General features: G+C 43.6%; 1 protein-coding gene and 1 long non-coding RNA gene across 11 annotated transcripts in view; one reads left to right on the top strand and one right to left on the bottom strand.

Moving 5' to 3' along the window:
• The window catches only part of NEO1 (neogenin 1), a 304,535-nt gene extending 285,198 nt beyond the window's left edge, over positions 1 to 19,337 (top strand). For all 6 annotated transcript variants that reach the window (XM_075897565.2, XM_075897563.2, XM_075897560.2 and 3 more), the window contains 7 exons: positions 693 to 840; positions 6,080 to 6,318; positions 7,739 to 7,831; positions 13,948 to 14,106; positions 16,108 to 16,365; positions 16,804 to 16,940; positions 18,385 to 19,337. In XM_075897565.2, the coding sequence (XP_075753680.1) occupies positions 693 to 840; positions 6,080 to 6,318; positions 7,739 to 7,831; positions 13,948 to 14,106; positions 16,108 to 16,365; positions 16,804 to 16,940; positions 18,385 to 18,468 (1,118 nt within the window). In that variant the 3' untranslated portion in view covers positions 18,469 to 19,337. The remainder of the gene's footprint in view (positions 1 to 692; positions 841 to 6,079; positions 6,319 to 7,738; positions 7,832 to 13,947; positions 14,107 to 16,107; positions 16,366 to 16,803; positions 16,941 to 18,384) is intronic.
• LOC142818353 (uncharacterized) overlaps positions 1 to 20,652 on the bottom strand; it is a 39,269-nt gene that overhangs the window by 12,856 nt on the left and 5,761 nt on the right. Inside the window, exons 3-4 of one of the 5 annotated variants that reach the window (XR_012895831.2) lie at positions 14,389 to 14,475; positions 10,502 to 11,081 (exon numbers count right to left, since the gene is read on the bottom strand). The exons of 2 other annotated variants lie outside the window; for them this stretch is intronic. This is a non-coding gene — a long non-coding RNA (uncharacterized LOC142818353). Of the gene's footprint in view, positions 1 to 10,501; positions 11,082 to 14,388; positions 14,476 to 20,652 lie in introns of those variants that run through there. 2 more of the 5 variants (XR_012895829.2, XR_012895827.2) reach the window with 2 other exon arrangements.

Genomic DNA, 20,652 nt, shown 5'->3' with positions numbered 1-20,652 from the left:
AAATTTCCCTTTTGTGTTTAAGCTCATCAGAGATTTCTCTGTTTGGCCAAGCTGGTCGCCTGCCATACTTGCCATTCTTCCTGTACATTGGGATGGCTTGTTCCTGTGCCCTCAATAAGACTTCTTTAAAATATTTCCTGAACTCCTTTCCCCCTTGTATAAGCCTCCAAGAGGATCCTGTCCCTCAGTTCCTTGCAAGTCATTTTGCTTTTCTGAAGTCTAGGGTCCATTCAGGGACTTCTTTTAATCAGAAGTGCTCATGCAAATAAACTTTAATGTGAAGGCACATTGTTGGTTCACAGGTTAACTGTGCCAGTGTCTCACTTATTGAACCACTTTATGATGTCGTCGGGTGTCTCTCCACCCCAGAATGGATTTAGCAGCAAATGTAGGTATCGTTACATAATATTTAATGTACTATCATTTGAAAAGAGATCATCAACATGTTATACAGGAGAAAAGGATAATTGTACAAGCAGGTGGTGATGTGAAACTTTTTAAATAAGAAGAGAAAAGAAAGAGTAGTTAACGGGAAATGCACCAGCTGAGCCAAGATTAGTTTGTCTGACCCTGTATTCTTTATTCAGGCTCCCAACCATTGTTCATTTCTTTTCGCATTCTGTAGTGAGGAGATTTGTCTCAAGTAAAGGCTCTGTGTAACAAGTGCTTTCCTCTCCCCTCCCCTCTTCCAGGCAGTAACAGTCCTCATGGAAGCCCCACGTCTCCCCTGGATAGCAACATGCTTTTAGTCATCATAGTGTCTGTTGGAGTGATCACCATTGTGATAGTGGTGATTGTTGCAGTCTTCTGCACTCGGCGCACCACCTCTCATCAGAAAAAGTAAGATGTGCTTTACTCTGGTTTAGTTTGTCACTGTATTTGCTTACTTAATAGCTGCATCTATACCTGCAAAGAGCAATGATGTCTCCAGCATGACCTCACAAGTGAAGTTGTCACTGGAAATGACTTAGAACATTGTCCAGCTGGAGGTGTTGGTACAACCCTCAGACATCTGTGCATTTCCATTGCCCTGATCTATCACCATCAATCTGTCTTACTTGGGTTGAGTTGGTCAGTTAATTCGTATATAGATTTATACCATTAACGTGGCTATTTGTTAGCTTCGTTGATGAGAGAATTAAGTATCTTCCTTCAACAAACACTGATACCATTTTACCTTTAGTACTAGTAAGTGATAAGGCCCTGCTGGAAGAACTCATTATAGAGGACAATCTCAGTTCAAGTGATCACGAATTCACTTTAAATAGAAGGTTAAATAAAAATAGATCTACAGCTAGGGTGATTTCAAAAAGGGAAAACTTTAAAAATGAAGGGAATTAATTAGGGAAGTAGACTGGATAGAAATACTTGAAAGATCTGAATGTGGAGGAATCTTGGGATTACTTTGTCCAAGTTATAGAAACTCTCTGAAGCCTGAATCCCACGAAAAGGGGGGGGGGGAATTATAGGGAAGGGTTGCAGACCAAACTATCTCAAGCTTCTTTTAGGATTATTAAGAGAGAGGCCACAAGGACTGAAAGAAAAAGTGGATCGCTAAGAAAAGCTACATCTAGCAGTTCACATCATAGGGAAAATGTGAGAACTGCCAAAAGCCAAGCAGAACTGGATGTTGCAAAAGAAAATAAACCAATAGTGAATGGTTCTTTAGCTAATTAAATATAAAGAAAATGAGGAGAGAAGAAATGGGACTGCTTTAAGCACTGAGGATGGGTAGAGATTAAAGATAATATAGTTATGGCCCAACATCTACATGAATACAGGTTGAACCATTCTGGTGTGGCAACATCCATGGTCTGACAGGACCATGGATGTTGCTGGACCAGAGAGCCACAGTGGTTGGGAGCCAGGACTGACTGGGTATCCAGTGGCAGAGAGGTCAGGAGCAGAGCTGGACTGGTGGCTGGTAGCCCGATTGTAGGTAGAGGTGGTTGGGGGGAAGGCAGCAGAGAGCCCGGCTAGGGGGCCAGGCATGGAGCTGGGCCAGCAGCCTGAGGGCAGGGAGCCTTATGGCTGGGGCCAGCAGCGGGTTTGGGCTGTGAAGAGAGTCCAGTTTCTAGCCACCTGGGAGAGTCTGGAGGCCGACATCCCAGGGGCTAGAATTGACCTTCCTTGATCCAGTAAACTCCCTTGTTTGGGACTGGTCAGATTCCAATAGTGCCAGACTAGGGAGGTCCAACCTGTACTTTGCTTCAATTTTTAATAAGGGTAATGAAGAGTTGAGGATCAGTGATTGGGTGTGTAAGGCGCCCCTGCCGGGGAAGGGGGGGGGAAGCCCCCCCCCTTGCCGCGGGGGCCTTTTCTACTTCTCCCGAGATTCTGTAATGCTTGCTACTCTCGCCATGCAGTGTCCCCACACGAATTTCCCACCGCCTGGGCAGCTGCCCCTCGCTGGGAAAAAGTGGTGGGGGGAGGGAAGGGGGTCCGGGCCCGCCCTCGCTCCGGACCCCGACCCAGGGCCCTAGAGTCAGGACACTAGTACTCACTCACAACGGGGGGGTCTGTGAACCCTAAACACCCCCGCTCACGGGTTCCGCAGCCCCGCCCTGGGCCGCTTCTTCCTCCCCCTAGTCCGTCCCCTCCGGATCCTCGGCCCCCTGGGTTTAGCCGCACCCAGGGCCGCCAGTATCCGTTCTCCTCCGACTCCTCCCTGGCCGCTCCTTCCCTCTGCTCGCCCTTCCTCCCTGGGAGTGCGGCGGCTATCTTTAAACCCCCCGCCCGGCGTCGGCTGATGACGCCTCGCCCCACGTCATCCGTAAGCGTCGGGTTCCCCCGGCGCACCGGCGGCGTCACGCTCGGCGTGGGGACGGGCGGACGCTGATCCTCTCCGGCGCCCGGGCCTCGTCGGCGTCTCTCCTGTTCGGGGCGCCCCCGGCCCGTGCCTGTCCCCGAGAGTGACGGGGCTGACCCGTCACAGGGTGGCAAATGGGAGCAAGCATGGAAGACAGCTCAGTGGACTCGGACAGTTTAATGGGACCAAACAGAGGGCCTGAATAACCTCCTTTCACATTAGAGGAAGTGACACATGAAATTATGGACCCAATGGCAAGGATTTTAATGAATCAGTAAACCGGGTAATCATACCCTGTGACTGGAGAATTGCAAATACAACAGCTGTACTTACAAAACAAGCAGGGAGCAGGAAGTGATGTAGAAAACATATGGGGTTGGTGATTTGACTTCAGTTGTATGCAAGGTCTTCAAACAAATTTTGAAAGCAAAATTGTTCCCTTTAGTTATGTGCAACGTCTTGGGTGGCACATGATCAGGATTCATCACTGAATTTGGTCCACTGGTTGGATCATTGGCTTCCCCAGCTTGAGCCAGGTACTGACCAGAAATGATCCTGGCCCTCCAGAGAGTAGTTAAGGCCACAGAGGTAAACAATAATTGGAATAAAATACAACATGGTTTTACAAAAGATAGATCACGACAGACCAGCCTGAGTTCTTTCTTTGAGAAGTAAATCTCATTTACTTGATACAGCATTTGATAGAGTTCCACATGGAAAATTGTTATTGAGGGGGGTGGAGATTAAGATGAGATTGAAAGGTGGGTAAGGAACTCATTACAATGGCTCATGCTGAGAGGTGAACTGGCTGGCTGGAATTCCTCTCGGATTGGTTGTGGGACTAATCTTATTCAATGTTCTCATTAATGAGCTTGTCACAAAAAGTGGAAGAGTGCTAATCAAATTTGCAGGTGACAAGAGTTAGGAGGTATTGCCAGTATGAAGGAGGATCGTAATATCATATGAGAAGTTTTGGACAACCTTGAAACCTGGAATATTAGAAATGTGATGCGATTTAAGAGGGCCGTGTGCAATGTCATGCACTTAGGGACTAACATCCTGATTTTTTGCCATACACAGGATGTATTAGCTGGAAATGACAGAAGAGGAGAAAAGTCCTAGGTGTGTTGGTCTATCACAGTATGACTCTGAGCCACTAGTGTGGCATGTCGGATCAGGCAAAGAATTTCCAGTAACAATAGGGAAGTGTCATTAGAGGGTAGAAGGAAGAACAGCAAAATAGAGACAATGGATTTCAGGTAGAAGGAAGAACAGCAAAATAGAGACAATGGATTTCAGGAAGGCAGATTTTGGTAAGCTCAGAGAGCTGATAGGTAAGGTCCCATGGGAATCGAGACTGAGGGGAAAAACAACTGAGGAGAGTTGGCAGTTTTTCAAAGGGATATTGTTAAGGGCCCAAAAGCAAGCTATTCCGATGTGTCGGAAAGATAGAAAATATGGCAAAAGACTGCCTTGGCTTAACCACGAGATCTTGCATGATCTAAAAATAAAAAAGGAGTCATATAAAAAATGGATAGTAGGACAAATTACAAAGGATGAATATAGGCAAACAGCACAGGAATGCAGGAGCAAGATTAGAAAGGCAAAGGCACAGAATGAGCTCAAACTAGCTACGGGAATAAAGGGAAACAAGAAGACTTTTTATAAATACATTAGAAGCAAGAGGAAGACCAAGGAGAGGGTAGGCTCACTGGTCAGTAAGGAGGGAGAAACAGTGACAGGACACTTGGAAATGGCAGAGATGCTCAATGACGACTTTGTTTCGGTTTTCAACGAGAAGTCTGAAGGAACACCTAACATAGTGAATGCTAGTGGGAAGAGGGTAGTTTTAGAAGGTAAAATAAAAAAAAGAACAAGTTAAAAATCACCTAGAAAAGTTAGATGCCTGCAAGTCACCAGGGCCTGATGAAATGCATCCTAGAATACTCAAGGAGCTGATAGAGGAGGTATCTGAGCCAAGGTGGGTGCATAACTGGCTGGATAACCGTACTCAGCGAGTTCTTAATGGTTCACAATCCTGCTGGAATGGCATAACAAGTGGGGTTCCGCAGGGCTCCGTTCAATATCTTCATCAACGATTTAGATATTGGTATAGAAAGTATGCGTATTAAGTTTGCAAATGATACCAACCTGGGAGGGGTTGAGGCTAATCTGGAGGATAGGGTCATAATTCAAAATGACCTGGACAAATTGGAGAAACGGTCTGAGGTAAATAGGATGAAGTTTAATAAAGACAAATGCCAAGTGCTCCACTTAGGAAGGAACAATCAGTTTCATACATACAGAATGGGAAGCGACTGTCTGGGAAGGAGTATGGCAGAAAGGACCACAAGTTGAATATGAGTCGTCAGCGTGATCCTGTTACAAAGAAAGCAAACATGATTCTGGGATGCATTAACAGGTGTGCTGTGAGCAAGACCCAAGAAGTCATTCTTCCGCTCTACTCTGTGCTGGTTAGGCCTCAGTTGGAGTATTGTGTTCAGTTCTGGGCACCACATTTCAAGAAAGATGTGGAGAAATTGGAGAGGGTCCAGAGAAAAGCAACGAGAATGATTAAAGGTCTAGAGAACATGACCTATGAGGGAAGGCTGAAGGAATTAGGTTTGTTTAGTTTAGAAAAGAGAAGATTGAGGGGGGGACATGATAGCAGTTTTCAGATATCTAAAAGGGTGTCATGAAGAGGGAGAAAACTTGTTTATCTTGGCCTCTGGGGATAGAACAAGAAGCAATGGGCTTAAACTGCAGCAAGGGAGGTTTAGGTTGGACATTAGGAAAAAGTTCCTAACTGTCAGGGTAGTCAAACACTGGAATAAATTGCCCAGGGAGGTTGTGGAATCTCCATCTGTGGAGATGTTTAAGAGTAGGTTAGATAACTGTCTATCAGGGATGGTCTAGACAGTATTTGGTCCTGCCATGGGGGCAGGGGACTGGACTTGATGACCTCTTGAGGTCCCTTCCAGTCCTAGTATTCTGATTCTATGATTACCACTAAAACAAGGCACTGGTGAGACCACATATATAGTATTTTGTGCAATTCTGGTCTCCCATGTTTAAGAGAGATTATTTCAAATTCTGGCTGCATAGCATGTACCTCTGTTTCAAACAAACAAACAAAAAACCACCACTTCTTGCCTGGTAAGTAGCTGCCACATAGCTGGGTAGATCTGAAAGAAATTCAAATAAACTTGCCTGTCTCTGAGTGACAAAATATTTATCTAGAATGTTTCATTTATTTTCTTGTTTTGCAAGGAAACGAGCTGCCTGCAAATCAGTGAATGGATCCCATAAATACAAAGGAAATTCTAAGGATGTCAAACCTCCTGACCTTTGGATTCATCATGAGAGATTGGAGTTGAAGCCCATTGATAAATCTCCAGACCCCAACCCAATCATGACAGACACCCCAATCCCTCGAAACTCCCAGGACATCACACCAGTTGACAATTCCATGGATAGCAATATCCATCAAAGGCGCAACTCATACAGGGGTAAGCGTGGCTAACAATAAGCTAGTTGGGTCTTGGTATTTAATTGTGTAAAATCAGATTCCTTATAACCACTGTATCTAGTAAAAGCATTGGAGCCTCTAGTTTTGTTGAAATGTTGTTCAGATTATAATAACATTTTTATTAAATTGTTACTTTTCTTATTTATTAGATTGGGTTTTGTGACTAGGTTTCAGGGCTCTGTTCCATTCAAATGTAGGGGATTCATCTTCAGGGGTATCAGTGGGACAATAGAGTGCACAACAACTAATTTTGGAGTTGTTCTTTGATGTATCATAATAATGGTGCCTCGGTATAATTAGTAATCTTGTGTGCAAGGTAGTATAACAAGCCTCTCCTACTAACCTGTGGAGGAAAGTGATGATTACTGCTATTTCTACATGACTGCACTTAACTCATACTACCATTTATCTCAAGAATCTGCATTTCTATGGGATGTTAGTTTTATTGAAGTCTGGACTGTTTCTCCTATCATATATATAGTAGCCCAATGTCTGAGACTCTGTAATGCTGAAATGCTGGCTGTTTCCTCTGGGCAGCGCTGTTGCCTGAGTCACGTCCTTCACCTCCCACTGTGGTGCTCGGCTGACTTCTGTGCCACTCAGCTGGGCTGCCGCGGGGGAGCAAGCAGCTGTTTGGGCCCCGCGGTCCCCATGCTACATGGGGAGCATGGGGCCCAAACGGACACTTGCACCCCCGTGGCGGCTGGCTGAGGGGCGCAGAAGTCAGCCAAGCGCCATGGCAGGAGGTGAAAGGGGGTGGGGCGGTGATATGCGGCGTGACAGCAGCTCCAGGCTCCGCCCCCTGGCTGTGACCGACACCGCCTGGCCTCCTTTCGCCTCCTGCCATGGTGGTTGGCTGACTTCTGCGCTGCTCAGCCGGGCTGCCGCGTGGGAGCAAGTAGCGCAAGCGACCGTTTGGGCTCCGTGCTCCCCCTGCAGCCCGGGGAGTGTGGAGCCCAAACAGCCGTTTGGGCTCCGCAGTCCCCCCAAGTCAGAGACAGGACGGGGAGGAGAAGAGAAAGAGAGGCAGGAGGTGGCGAAGAGCTGGAGGGGAGAGTCGGTAGGAGGAGCAGAGAGAGAGAGAGAGAGAGAGAGACTGAGTGAGAGACCAGAGGCTCAGGAGAGTAGACAGACGTGGAGGAGAGACCTGAAACTCCTGTCTTATGATGGGCTAATTGGCTAGTTCACAATAGTGTCTATAAGCCAACTAGCTACTTTGAAAGAACTAGATTTAGTCTGTTAGTCTTGTTTGCTTGCTGGTCATGAATTGCAGAACTATTATGAAGGGGAAAAACCATACTATACACAGAGAATTAAAAAGCTGTTTGTAGCCACCCGGTTGTGTGTTGTCCTGAAGGAATCAGTGATGTAGTAAGTAACCCTCAGTATTCTTTCTTCAGGGCATGAGTCTGAGGATAGCATGTCCACGTTGGCAGGAAGAAGAGGGATGAGGCCAAAAATGATGATGCCATTTGATTCTCAGCCCCCTCAGCGTAAGTTAACAGCCTTTCTTGCCAATTTTCTCAGCCAGACTAAATGTTTTGTCATAATTGGGAACAACAAAACAAGCCATTGTTATTATCTTCTCAACACCCTCCACACCTTCCAAATAATTCCATTCCAGGTTTCAGTAGGGGTAGTATCAGGAAGGGTACTGGAGTCCTGTTACACCTGGCCCTTTGCCTTTTAGGCAGAGAGATCTGGATGACCCTTTCTGAATAAGGGTTATTTACTGTGTGGAAGAAATAGCTCAGACTTACTGTCTACAGCAATCCTCTAGGCTTCCCAGTCCTCATTCTGGTAGCACTTTTGTTCTAGTCCCAAGGTGCTGGGAGTGTTGTGTAGAATGATCACTGCTGGAAGCTAAGGTTCAGTGGGTTTGGGTGAGCAAACTCAAATTTTGGGTGCTTCCTACTGCATTCTGTCTGTGTGTGTAGCCTTAACGTACATCAGCTGCCAGATATACCATATGATTCCACCCCCTCACTAGGAAACCCATTCCATTACTTCACCACCCTCCATGGGAAATAGTTTTTCCTAATAGCCAATCTAGACCTCCCCCACTGCAGCTTGAGACCATTGCTCCTTGTTCTGCCACCACTGAACAGCCTCTCTCCTGCCTCTTTGGAACCCCCCTTCAAGAAGTTGAAGGCTGCTACCAAATCCCCTCTCACTCTTCTCTTCTGCTGACTAATCAAGCCCAAATTCCTCAGCTGCTCCTCATAGGTCATGTGCTCCAGCCCCTTCATCATTTTGGTTGCCCTCCACTGGACCCTCTCCAATGCGCTCACATTCTTTCTATAGTGGGGAGCCCAGAACTGGATGTAATACTCCAGATGTGGCCTTACCGGTGCCAAATAAAGGGGAATAATCACTTCTCTAGATCTGCTGGAAATGCTCCTCCTAAGGCACTTTATTATGCCATTAGCCTTCTTGGCTACAAGGGCACACTGTTGACTCATGTCCAGCTTCTCATCCACTGCAATCCCCAGGTCCTTTTCTGCTGAACTGCTACTTACCGAGTCAGCCCCCTCTGCACTTGTCCTTGTTGAACCTCCTCAGATTTCTTTTGGCCCAATCCTCCAATTTGTCTAGGTCACTCTGGAACCTATTCCTACCCTCCAACAAATCTCCCTCTCCCTCTAGCTTAGTGTCATCTGCAAACTTGCTGAGGGTGCAATCCATCCCCTCATCCAGGTCATTAAAAAGATGTTGAACAAAATGGGCCCTAAAACAGACCCTTCGGGCAATCCACTTCAACCCAACCGCCAACCAGACATCGAGCTGATGATTGCTACCCGTTGGGCCCGACAATCTAGCCAGGTTTCCAGCCACCTTATAGTCCATTTATACAATCCATACTTCCTTAACTTGCTGGCAAGAATACTGTGGGAGACCACATCAAATGCTTTGCTAAACTCAAGGTATCCTTCACTGGTGCTTCCCATTTCTCTGCACCTACCACATAGAGTAGACAATGATCCTCAACTCCATTACTTACTCCACCTTTGGATTATGTTGAGGGGGCTTCCTTTATTCTCAGATTTCTGTCCACAAATTTCCCATCTGCTGAGGAAGGGGCTATTCATCTGTCACCTTCCATGGAAGCTTTTCTCTTTGAATTTCCCTACATCAAGCTCTGTTTCACAGGTATGACCCACAGTGGACACTGGCTTCTTTAGTGGTCTTATTGGGATCCATGGGCTGTTTATCTGCCACAGTTCTCAACAGAACATAGAGACTTTGCCTAATCCACCACTTCCTCCTTAACAGTCTAAACCTCTAAAGAAGACTTTCAAGGAGCAAGAGCAGACAAGGACATGACACCTCAAATGGAATATTTCATCATTATCTCCTGATAAGACTATAATGCTTCCACTGCTACTTCTGACTGACAGTTTAAAGCTATTTCAGGAGCTCATGACTGGTAGTTCTGACTCACTCCATAGCCCATTAGAGTAGAGGAATTCCAGCAATCACGGACGTCATATATATAGCAGCTTCTGCATGATTGGATTCACCCAAGAATGAGGCTCTATTGAGTTCTGTTTAAAGCATCTGGCAGACTCTGGTTATAGCACCACTTGCTTGTAAATGGGCAGACAAAAAATTGTATGTTTTAACCAAAAACTTGGAATGTTAATTTTCCCCATCTTTCACCAAAGTCTCCAGTTGTGGGGGCAGCTGGGAAGCATGGTAGGCAACATCTACAGCTTTCAAAAATGACTTCTCTCTTAGTCACAAAGTAATCTTCAGAAACCCTACAATTCAGGATGCCAAACTACCAAACTCTGATGTCATAGGATCACATAACTGTAGGCCTGGAGGGGATATTAAGTCGTCATCAAATCTAGCTGCCTGCACTGGGGCGTGGTCAAATGTATCTAGACCAGTGTTTCTCAACCAGTGGTATGAGTACCCTTAGGGGTACGTCCACACAACTGAAATTTGGAGAAAACTGAATTTTTTTAAGTTTTACAGCATTTTATTATGTGTGTACTTTTTACCCCCAAAAAATTTCATTACCCGCCCGGCTACAATTAAGTTGTTTAAACAAATGTGTTGCAACTGTAGAAAAAAAATTGTCTGAAAACTGTAGGTACTGGGGGGGAGTTTATTATATTTATATTTAATTTATATTTATATATATATATATATATATATATATATATATATATATATATATATATATATATATAAAAGGTTGACACACACTGATCTAGAACATCCCTGAAAGTATCTGTCCATCCCATTTTTTAAAACCTTGATGGCAATTCCACAACCTTTTTTAGAAACCTGTTCTATCATTTAACTGTCCTTATAATTAAAAAAAAGCTTTACCTAATATATAAATCTACCTTTCTGCAGATTAACTCATTGCTGCTTGTCCTGTCTTCAGTGGACATAGAGATCAATTGATCACTTTTTTCTTTATACCGGCTCTTAAACCGTGGTGTTCAACCAGATTTGAAGCAGTAGCCACTATATAGCAAACTAACCACACTCAACCAGCCAAATAGTCACTATCCACATGTGGCTATCACGTTGGACAGCATGGCCTTAACATATTTGAAAACTGTAAACAACTCCCCTCTCAGTCTTCATTTCTCAAGACTAAACACACCCAGATTTTTAATCTTCTGGACTTTCTGCAGAAGGCCTCTCTTTTGATGGATTTAAACTCTTTTCAGATTCCACCAATGAATCTCTTCTTATCCTGAAGGAGTTGGGGACCATACACACCTGCAAATCAGAGGAAAATTAACAGAACTCAAACCACACAGAGATCCTGACAGGTCTAGTTCTCTACCTGTCATAGATCTACAGAACCACCTAAATCTTTGACCAAGTGTCAGGTTTCATGGTTTTCTCAATAGCCCAGAATCTTCCCCCCATGGGAATTATCAGCTGCATCAATCTATCCACCTCCCACCCTTTAGCAACAGATTTTCCCACTTCTGACCTGCATGGGGAACAGACTATATCCAACAATTGGGTCATAAAAGTTGTAAAATCAGGTTACCTCTATAACCACCCCTCTTCTCCATACCTTTTCAGGGATCCATCTCATTGCTGAAAAGAACATGGGACAAGAAATCACCTCTGTTCTACAGATAGGGGCATAGATACAGCTCTAGTCCACCACATGGGGGAAGGGATTATGTTCCAAATACTTTTTTGTCTCTAAAAATAAGAGGATGGAGACCAATAGCAGATTTCAGATTCCTACACACTTTTGTGATATCGTATAAGTTCAAGATGGTGACTCTCACAGCTATAATTGTGTCATTAGATTCCAGGGATTGGTTTGTGGCCTTTGATCTTCCTGTACATATTTTCACATTGCATTTTACCTTCTCACAAGAGGTTTCTTTCTTGCATAGTGAACCAGGATCACTTCCAATACTGATTGCTTCCATCCAATCTCTGCTTTGTCCCAAGCGTGTTTTAAGAGGTTATCACCAGTGATAGTTGCTCCCCTATGAGAGCTAGGTATAATCATCTGCCCTTAACTCAGTGATTGCTATCAGGATTGCCCCTTGCTGTGGAACTCATTCTCCACTTGATTACCAATTCTGTATTTGTTAAACCTCAGAAACATTGCAAGCCCATTTTGCCCCCTCAGGTATTTGGGAAAGGAGTGCCATGGAAGGTGTATGGTGTTGAAAGGCTTTTGATTGTTGTTAATTGGAAGAGGTTTGTTTGTGCCCCATCTATTTTATAATGTATCATTTTTGACGTGTGTTTGTTATTGCGAAAGTGCCAAGAGTGGTAGATTGGGAGCTTTTTTCTACAAATTGAAATAACTACAATTTATAGTGATAGTCTGTGATTCCCAGTTTGATGACATAAGATGCCCTGTGGGTTTTGTGATTGCTATAATCTCAGTCAGCTACATGCAAGAGCCCCACACTCTTGTGGTTTGTCCCCCCTGGGTTCTATTCCTTGTAAGACAAAGTGAGTTTATGACTCTGTCTGAAGTTCTTACCAAGAGAGACATCTGATTTATGGTGTTTTGTACTGTCACTCTTCACTTTCATTGACAGTTTTTTCAATTGTATGGTTCACCGAGAGCAGGGGATTACTTCATTCGCTAGACATGAAGATGGGTTTTAGCCATTCAAGTTGCCTTGATGGAATTTGGCCCTTCTGCAGTTAATCCAAACTATCTAGCCTTTGGAGAGAATTCTAAGAGAATCAGACTTGAGGCAGAAGCTTTTGAAGGGGATTGGTTTGTCTGTTCTGCTTGCTCCTCTCCAGTGTGGCTCTAGCTAACAGTCTCAGGTTTCATTCCAACAGGATTATATGAGAGCTTCTACCTCCCCCTGCACAATTTAACACAAAACAGCTCTGTGATTTGTTGAATGGTAACATGGAGCTTGATATACATACACTCACACTCACACTCTCACTCTCTCTCTCCCCCCAGAATCCACTCACCATTCATTCAAAATGTAGATCAGGTGAATGTTCCATGGACTCTCCTTGGCCAGTCCTCTGGACAGGCTAATACTGCTACTTAAAGTCCAAGAATTTGGAATCTGCAGAGGTGTTTTCATGAGAAGAGGGGTTGGTTATTCCTTGCAGCTACCGATCTCTGGACTTATTGCCTTCCCAAATTCACACACTCTCTACCTCAGAGATTGTTCTCCAGACAGGTGTATAGGAATGGAGGGAGCATGCATTTCATTCCTTGTAACCATACTTTGTGTGCAAATTTGCATGTGGTGAGGCTGTAGCCCCTACCTGTACTAGCCACTTAAAAATATTCTGGATTCACATGGTATGTGACTCCTAATGGGAGTTTGAGGAAGTAGCTCTGGACAACTTCAGATTGGGTAAGTAACTGACTGCAGTTTTATCATTCTTTAATTATGATGCTAGCAATGAGCCCTGACCTTCAGCATATCCTTCCAACTTTCTTTTGGCCCATTTCTTGAGTAATCCAGTGTTTTAGTCTAGCATAAGAACCAAGCCCTCCAGTTTGTGGAGCATAATGTGAACATGCAGTCTTGCTTTGCTGTTAATGTCACTGCCACAAGCTGGGGAGAATGTAAGACAATGCTGCTCTCTTGAGAACTTAAAAGTATTCATGCCCCTTCAGCAGACAGAAAAGTGCAATAGATGAGAATTCTGCTGGTTTGGAGCAGAAGGCATGAGTAAATCTTGTCTCTCTGTGCTGGCTAGCATTATTTAATTCACCAAGGTTCCATACTACCTGATCATGCTTGTTGGGAATCAGATTCCCTTAGACTGAAATGGCTTTCACAGTTTGAGTCCACATTTACATTCCACTTCTTGGATATGACATTCACAGCTCAGCATCACACAGGAAAGCTCTAAAAGCTCTCACTTCTCAAAAGGGCACTCAGCATGTGTCCAGGAGGGGTGTGCTCTTTCAGCATAAGAAAAAATAGAAGGCTGATGTCTGGCGGGGGTTGTCTGTCTGGGTGTGTAGTAAGGGGTAGAATGGGGATTTGAAGCCAATGGCTGGCTGGCTACCTTGTTACTGTGCCTCTGAGGAGAAGTGAGGGATGCAGTGCATTTCTGTAGGGGTGCATGCTTGTCTGTATGTTAAACATGTTTTCTGTCTTGTGTTCATTCACAGCTGTGATTAGCGCCCATCCCATCCATTCACTCGATAACCCTCACCACCATTTCCACTCTGGCAGCCTCGCTTCTCCAACTCGCAGCTATCTCCATCATCAGGTCAACCCTTGGCCGACTGGCACCTCCATGTCCCATTCAGACAGGGCCAATTCCACAGGTGAGAGATGAATGACCAGGGAACATTCATTTAAAAGGGAACTAATTACACAACGGATCTGGACAGCAAAGTTCCAAGGAAAATCCTCAAGTTACCTTGAGTGGTTTGATCAGTCTACATTGTTCTTTTTGTCTCTGTAAAAGTGAGGAAAATAACAGACCTACGCCTGCTGGTATTTTTCCTTTTCCATGTGTTAGACAGTGAGTCTCCTTGTTTTGAATGAAACTAAAATTTAACACATTTGCTTTATGTCTGACAGCTGCAACTTAACTTGCATCATACCTCATCATGGTGAAAAATGTGCTTTATATAACCAGTTCAACACTGAGAGCCCATCTCTGGGAGTAGGGTTGGCTTGTTCATTCATTCCTACAGAAGACCAAGGAATGGAACAGAATAATTATCAACTTAATTCTGATTTCTCAGTGATGGAGTGTGATGAGTTAAGAATGAACAAAACCCCCTTGTTATTTATGAAGATTTTGCCCCAGTCATCTGAATTTCCATGGGTTTAATGTTGAACCTAAGATATCCGATAGTGTCCTTTTTTAGCATTTAGAGAATCTGAAACATCCACTATGCATTTTAATTTGAGCATACGTAGAATACCTTTTTTGGTTGGTTGTGTTGAAACAGCAAGAAAAATCTCGATCTTTCCTACAGAATGTTAAGTTTGAGACACAGTGATGTGCAAGCACAATTCTTGCACTATTCCCATGAAAACAGCCAGTGCTATGAGAAATAATCTAGGCAGCATTGCTGTGTGTGTTGTAGGAATCACAAATAGTTTTAACTTCTTAGGATACAGTGAATGCATTGCAGTGCCTCTAGTCTGTTGTTAGGTTCTGAATCCTAAGAGGGTTCTATAGGCAACAGTGAAACTTGTACTGTTTTCTGGAATGTCTCAGTTCATAGGGAAAGCTTCAGATAACTCACAAGGATGCTAATATATAGATGAAGGATTGTGTTGTAGCAGAAGGTACAGATCTTTTTGTACTGTTCAAATTATTATGAAAGTAGCAGCTCTTGCAATCAAGATACTTTCTTGTATGCAGAGTGTATCAGATAAATGCAGAATTCTCTTGCACTGCCTTGCCTTTGTGACCTCTTAGATTTTGGTTTTCATCTATATATTGCAATGATGTGCCATATAAAACCACATAGATATTTTTGTTATCTATAAAGTTGTGGAATGTTCTAGTCTCAAATTGGAATTAAGACATGTATCACATGCTGTTTTTCTTAAGCAAAAGCTCTGCTGATGCCGAATATCATGGTGACTTATCAGCCCAGTATCAAGCCATGGATAACACTTTCCCTTTGGAGATATAAATTAAAATGATCTCTTCTACTATCCAACTGACCACTGCTTGGCATATTGTATCTTAATTGCTGCATCTTGTTAAGGCACAGCAACATAGGAAAAAAGACAGGAGAATTTAAATGTACACAGGTAAAGTTAGAGCAAGTGTGAAGAGGTCACTTATAGAAATGAGAGGGATAAGCCTTTTTAAATACTAAGATTTGAGACATGCTATTGGTAGATCAATGTCATAGACCAAATCTGTATCTGATTTTGTTTTCCCCTTGTGTTTCTTATTTACCTGAAAATAAGCAGCAGAAACTGTAGCACCTATTATAGCAGGACAACAAAACATCTTATCAGCTGTGGGCTCTTTTGGTACTTATGCTTGCTATGTCATGGGATGGGTGGGATTTTGATTCGCTTGGAATTTTTCGTTAGCCTTGTAGAATTTTTATGGACTTGCTTCTTAAAACAGGGCAGTTACATTGTACTGGATGTGAGGTGCTCAGAAGATTGATGAATGAATTAGTTCCCTAGCTTTAACCACATAATTAAGGAAAAGCAATTGGTAGACTCCTGCTTTGGTCCCATGAGGATATTGGGACACTGCACAAGGAAATATTTAAGAGCCTAGCTTAAAAGAGGGAAAACATCCATTGGAAAAATAAAGCCCCATTTTTATTTTCCCATTGTAGAATCTGTGCGGAATACACCAAGCACAGACACCATGCCAGCTTCCTCATCTCAGACATGCTGTGCTGACCATCAAGATCCAGAAAGTGCTGCAGTATCTTATCTGGCCAATGCACAGGAGGAGGATTCAGGCCAAAGTCTCCCTACTGCCCACGTCCGTCCCTCTCACCCTCTGAAGAGTTTTGCAGTGCCAGCAGTTCCAGCCACAGGTTCAACATATGATCCTGCGTTGCCAAGCACACCGTTACTGTCACAGCAAGGTGAGCGGGTGAGGAACATGACATGGTATAGCTCTGAGAATCACCTGTGGAGGAGAATAGAGTGAAGAATAGAGGGGCTGTCAGTGGAGGGAGAGGAAGGGAATCAAGAGGGAAAGACTGTACCTGATATACAAGTATCGAGTTGAGTGGCAGCAAGAGATCAGACTGGACTGAATTTCATGTATTTAGTTTTCAAGGGCAGCAGTAAACTTCAGGTATTTGGATAATCCATTGGGATATTTGTTTCAAGCAGTAGCTCTTATCTGCTGGAAACCAGCTATATTCTGATAGACCCCTTTGGTCTGGCCAGTTCAAGAGCATTCTTTGCACTGTGAAAATGCCGCTGGCATTCCCACACTGAGCCCTAGCAGACTGAAACGCTTTCTCCGGCTGGCCAGAGACACCACCGCTAAGAGCAGGTCACCTTTTTGTTCTCAGCTTCGAACCATCCAGTTCACTCGGTGAAGACTGCGTCTATCGGGACTTTAGGGAGAACTCGACCACCTATGCCAGTGGTAGTACCCAGCGCCCCCGACGTTCCAGAGACCACCAGGATGCTTGAGGACTCAGAAAGTGTAAGCTTCCTTGGCAGCACTTACCAGAGCATGACACCCCTCTCTGGACACCCGCAGAGCGCAAGGGAGAAATGCTTACCATAAGCAGGGCTGGGAGGGGGGGAGGAGTTGATTTCACAGGCCTGAAGGGCAGTTATGTGCCCAGGTCAGGAATTCGGGTGTAAGCGCCTAGCTGGACCAGACAAGAACTCCCATTGGCACTCAGTAGGAGTTGGGCCCGGAATTGTCCTTTTTGCCTCTGAAACTCCCTGTATGTTTTGTGGAGAAGATAAGGGCTTATTGCTGAGAGTTGAGGCCTAATAGTGGTTGTTGGGAGCCCAGTCTCTTGTAATGCTCTGTCACTGTGCTTCTGCCTGAATGTGCACTAATCCCTCTCTGAGTCGAGACTGACACTTTACCCAAAGCAGCAGAACCTCATGTTAACAACCCTGTAATATGAATGTGGGAGAGCGAGGTTCTCCTAGACAGTTACCTGAGGAAGAGTTGCCAAGCTTCTGTGTTCCCCTCTCCTATCTGGATGAAGAGGAGGAGGGTAAAGAGGAGCTGGAATAGACTCCTCTAAGTGCCAAAGAATTACTGAGCAGAGCCGGAGGCTCCAGCGAGAGTTCTCTGCTGTCCTGGAAAGTCCCTCCTGCTTCACATGCTGTGACCTTGCCCTTGCTGGCATTTCATTTCCCTACCTTTGTTGGGCTAGAAGGCTGTTCCTGGATTGCCCTGCTACTAGAAATCCCAGAGCTGTCATCTCTCACAGCACAACCAGGGCACAGCCCAAGGATGAACAGTGAAGGTGACAAAAGGAGATTTGACTATCTCCATATTTAACCACCTGAATGAAATGGTTTGATTTTCAAAAATGTGGAGCTCCCCATGCTCCCATGGAAGCTGGGGGGACTCAGAGTGCTCTGCCTAATTGGAAATCAGGCTCCTTGTTGTGTGTACATGACCAGTCAACTGAAGGCACCTGCCTTTGAAAATGTAAGCAAAAAACACTTTGTAGCTGAAGCTACCATTGCACTGCTGCAAATCAGTAGCTCTGATGTGCTACTATAGTGCTGTGGGGGCAGAAAATGTTTCCTTTGAAATTTCTGTTTTTTTCGTCTTTTCCCACTTTCCCTGTTTTTTTTTTCTTTTTTCTTTACCACATTCTGTGGGCCAATAATTCACCCTTTTTGGTTTGATTTCTGTATGTTTTGCTGTGGTTTGTTTGCATGCCTGATTCTGCTGCACACTCATATTTCTTTCATCGATTTTGCAAAATTATGGCAGTTGAAAAATGGTTGGTGATTTCAATTTGTGCATTCACATAACCATCAAAACTTGGCTTTGCCATTACATAATTTAGAGTCCTACAGTATACCAGAGTCATTGATCATTATTCCTCCTCCCACTCTTCCTTAAAGAACACTGCTCATCTTGTCCAGTAATCCTCTTAAATCTCCTGCAGAACTATGAACCGGATGAGCTGACCAAAGAGATGGCCCACCTGGAAGGACTAATGAAGGACCTTAATGCCATCACGACAGCATGAACACCTTCACCAGGACATGACTCCAAATCAAGTTACATAAGTCTTGGAACTCTGCCTTGGACCACAAGGAATTGTACAGCGAAAGAAAGGGATAGCACAGGAGAGCAGACATAGAAAGCAAACAAAACAACTGGTGCATTAATGCTAATGTTGGTTAAAAAATATGACTTTTCTCCTTGTCGTCCAGAAACAAAGTCATTGCCAGGCTGAAGTCTGTTTGCCTGCTGAATCCATGCAGGATGGGGACACATCAGGTGAAATCTAGTGTCCAGACAAGAGGGGGAAAAAGCAGATGGACTCTGCATTCTTTTTCTGGTCAGGTTTTGTCTCAGTGGTGTGATTGCCCTGCCTTTTCAGTGTTGGACATTCGCATTTATGTACAATTTTGTGTGTTTTTATTTTATTTTATCTTTTTTTATAAAAAGGAAAAAAAATTGTGTAATCTGAAAAAAAGAAAACTGTTGTTGTTTTCCCCAACCTAGACTGACGTTTGACTGCTTGTTCTATTGTGTATGGAAGTTCATTGCCAATGTGGGTATTCTGTTTTGTTTTTATTCTGCATATAATTACATCTCCTTCCAGCAGTTAATCCATGGCCATTTGGGATGCTGCATTGCTATTTGTAAGCTCTTATATTATTTTTATATTATAATTATTAAAAGCCTGACTTTCTCCTCTCATCACTGTGAGATTACAAATCTGTTTGAATTGAAATGTAACACTGAAAGACTTGTTTGTCGCTTTTTGTGCAGTTTCAATATTTTGATTGGGGAAAGAAAAGGGGGAGGGGAGCCATGGGCTAGTAGGAGGTTTCCTTATTGTCGTTTTCCAGTCTTCATATGTTCACTAAAAGACTGAAGAAAATGAAAGCATCTTCTGTTATGTCCTTTCTTGTAACTTAATCATACAGTGTCTCTGGTTATTAAATTGCAGTGCGAGTCTTTTAGAACCATTTTTTAAAAGTTCCTCTTGTACAGTAGGATTCTTATGTACAGATACATCATACCTTATTTTGGCAACAGTGCTTGGATTTATTGTTAGCTATCATTTTAAAGATCCTACAGATATTAACAATTAAGTGCAAATTGAGCATTATTTCAGCTCTTAGGACATGCAGCAAACAGTTTGCACAACACTTATCCGCTGCTATGATACTTAAATCTAGGGTTTAAGTACTGGCATATCCTGAAGCAGAGAACTGTGGAGGGGTTGTAATCCAATAGCATGCCTTTGGAAACAATCAAACTCCACTAATGCGATCTTTCCACTATATAAACCCCAGCCAGCAGCTCTTTCAGCTAAATCCACCCCAGTGTAATTTTTCTATCCCAGACCATTTAAACAGTGCTTTGAAAAGAATTTTAAATGTTCAACTGCAATTGAGGCAAAATGTATTTTTACACATTGAAAACCATATAAAAATCAGTATTAATGTCTCAGGTGCTGCTCTCACATCTCTCTAGGAGGGGGAGGGAAGTTAAAAGGGAATTCCTGCAGGAGGAAAACAAGGACAACTGAAGTGTTGTCTTTTTCCAACGTGCTGTAGGAATGGTAACTGGCCTAAGGAGATGAAATCTCCGCTTTCCTTGGAACTCAAGATATACACTTTGTTAGGAAGAAAATAAAACCAGAATTTACTGATGGCTTGATATGGAAAATCTACTCTGCCAAAGCAGGTGGTTAATAGGCTGGGAGTCTCTTGTGCCTCTCAGAACACTGAGCAGAAAACATTAGGATTTATATAATAATAAAGCAATAAGTCTGTATTTTCTTTTTCTTGTCCATTTGGATTAAAAGATGACTCTCTAGGCCAGTGGTCTGGTTCCTGACACTGAGAAAGAAAGCAATGAATCATCCTGGAAATTGGCTGCAACTTAATTGAGATTTGACTTCCTTTCTTTTCTTGGACTCCTTGTGTGTTGCCATTCCCAGCAGATTTGCTGGTATTATTTATTATTTGGGGGGTGGAGAGGGTTTGGGGAAAAGTGTAACATTTGAGCACCCTGGGCCACACTGAAAATAGATGTTCAGCTGTTATGGCAATACAATTCAGGGCAAAATAAGATACAGAACTTGTATTTAATTAACAAAACACACACACTTGGATGCACATGTTGCTTCTGACATGTTGTGCGTGTTTTCCTCTGACCTATACCCAAAGAAATACCATCATGTGTACTCAGT

Source organism: Pelodiscus sinensis, chromosome 14, assembly GCF_052426305.1.
Source record: "Pelodiscus sinensis isolate ZL-2025 chromosome 14, ASM5242630v1, whole genome shotgun sequence".
Classification (NCBI taxonomy): domain Eukaryota; kingdom Metazoa; phylum Chordata; order Testudines; family Trionychidae; genus Pelodiscus; species Pelodiscus sinensis.
This window is presented reverse-complemented; position numbering and strand designations above follow the sequence as displayed.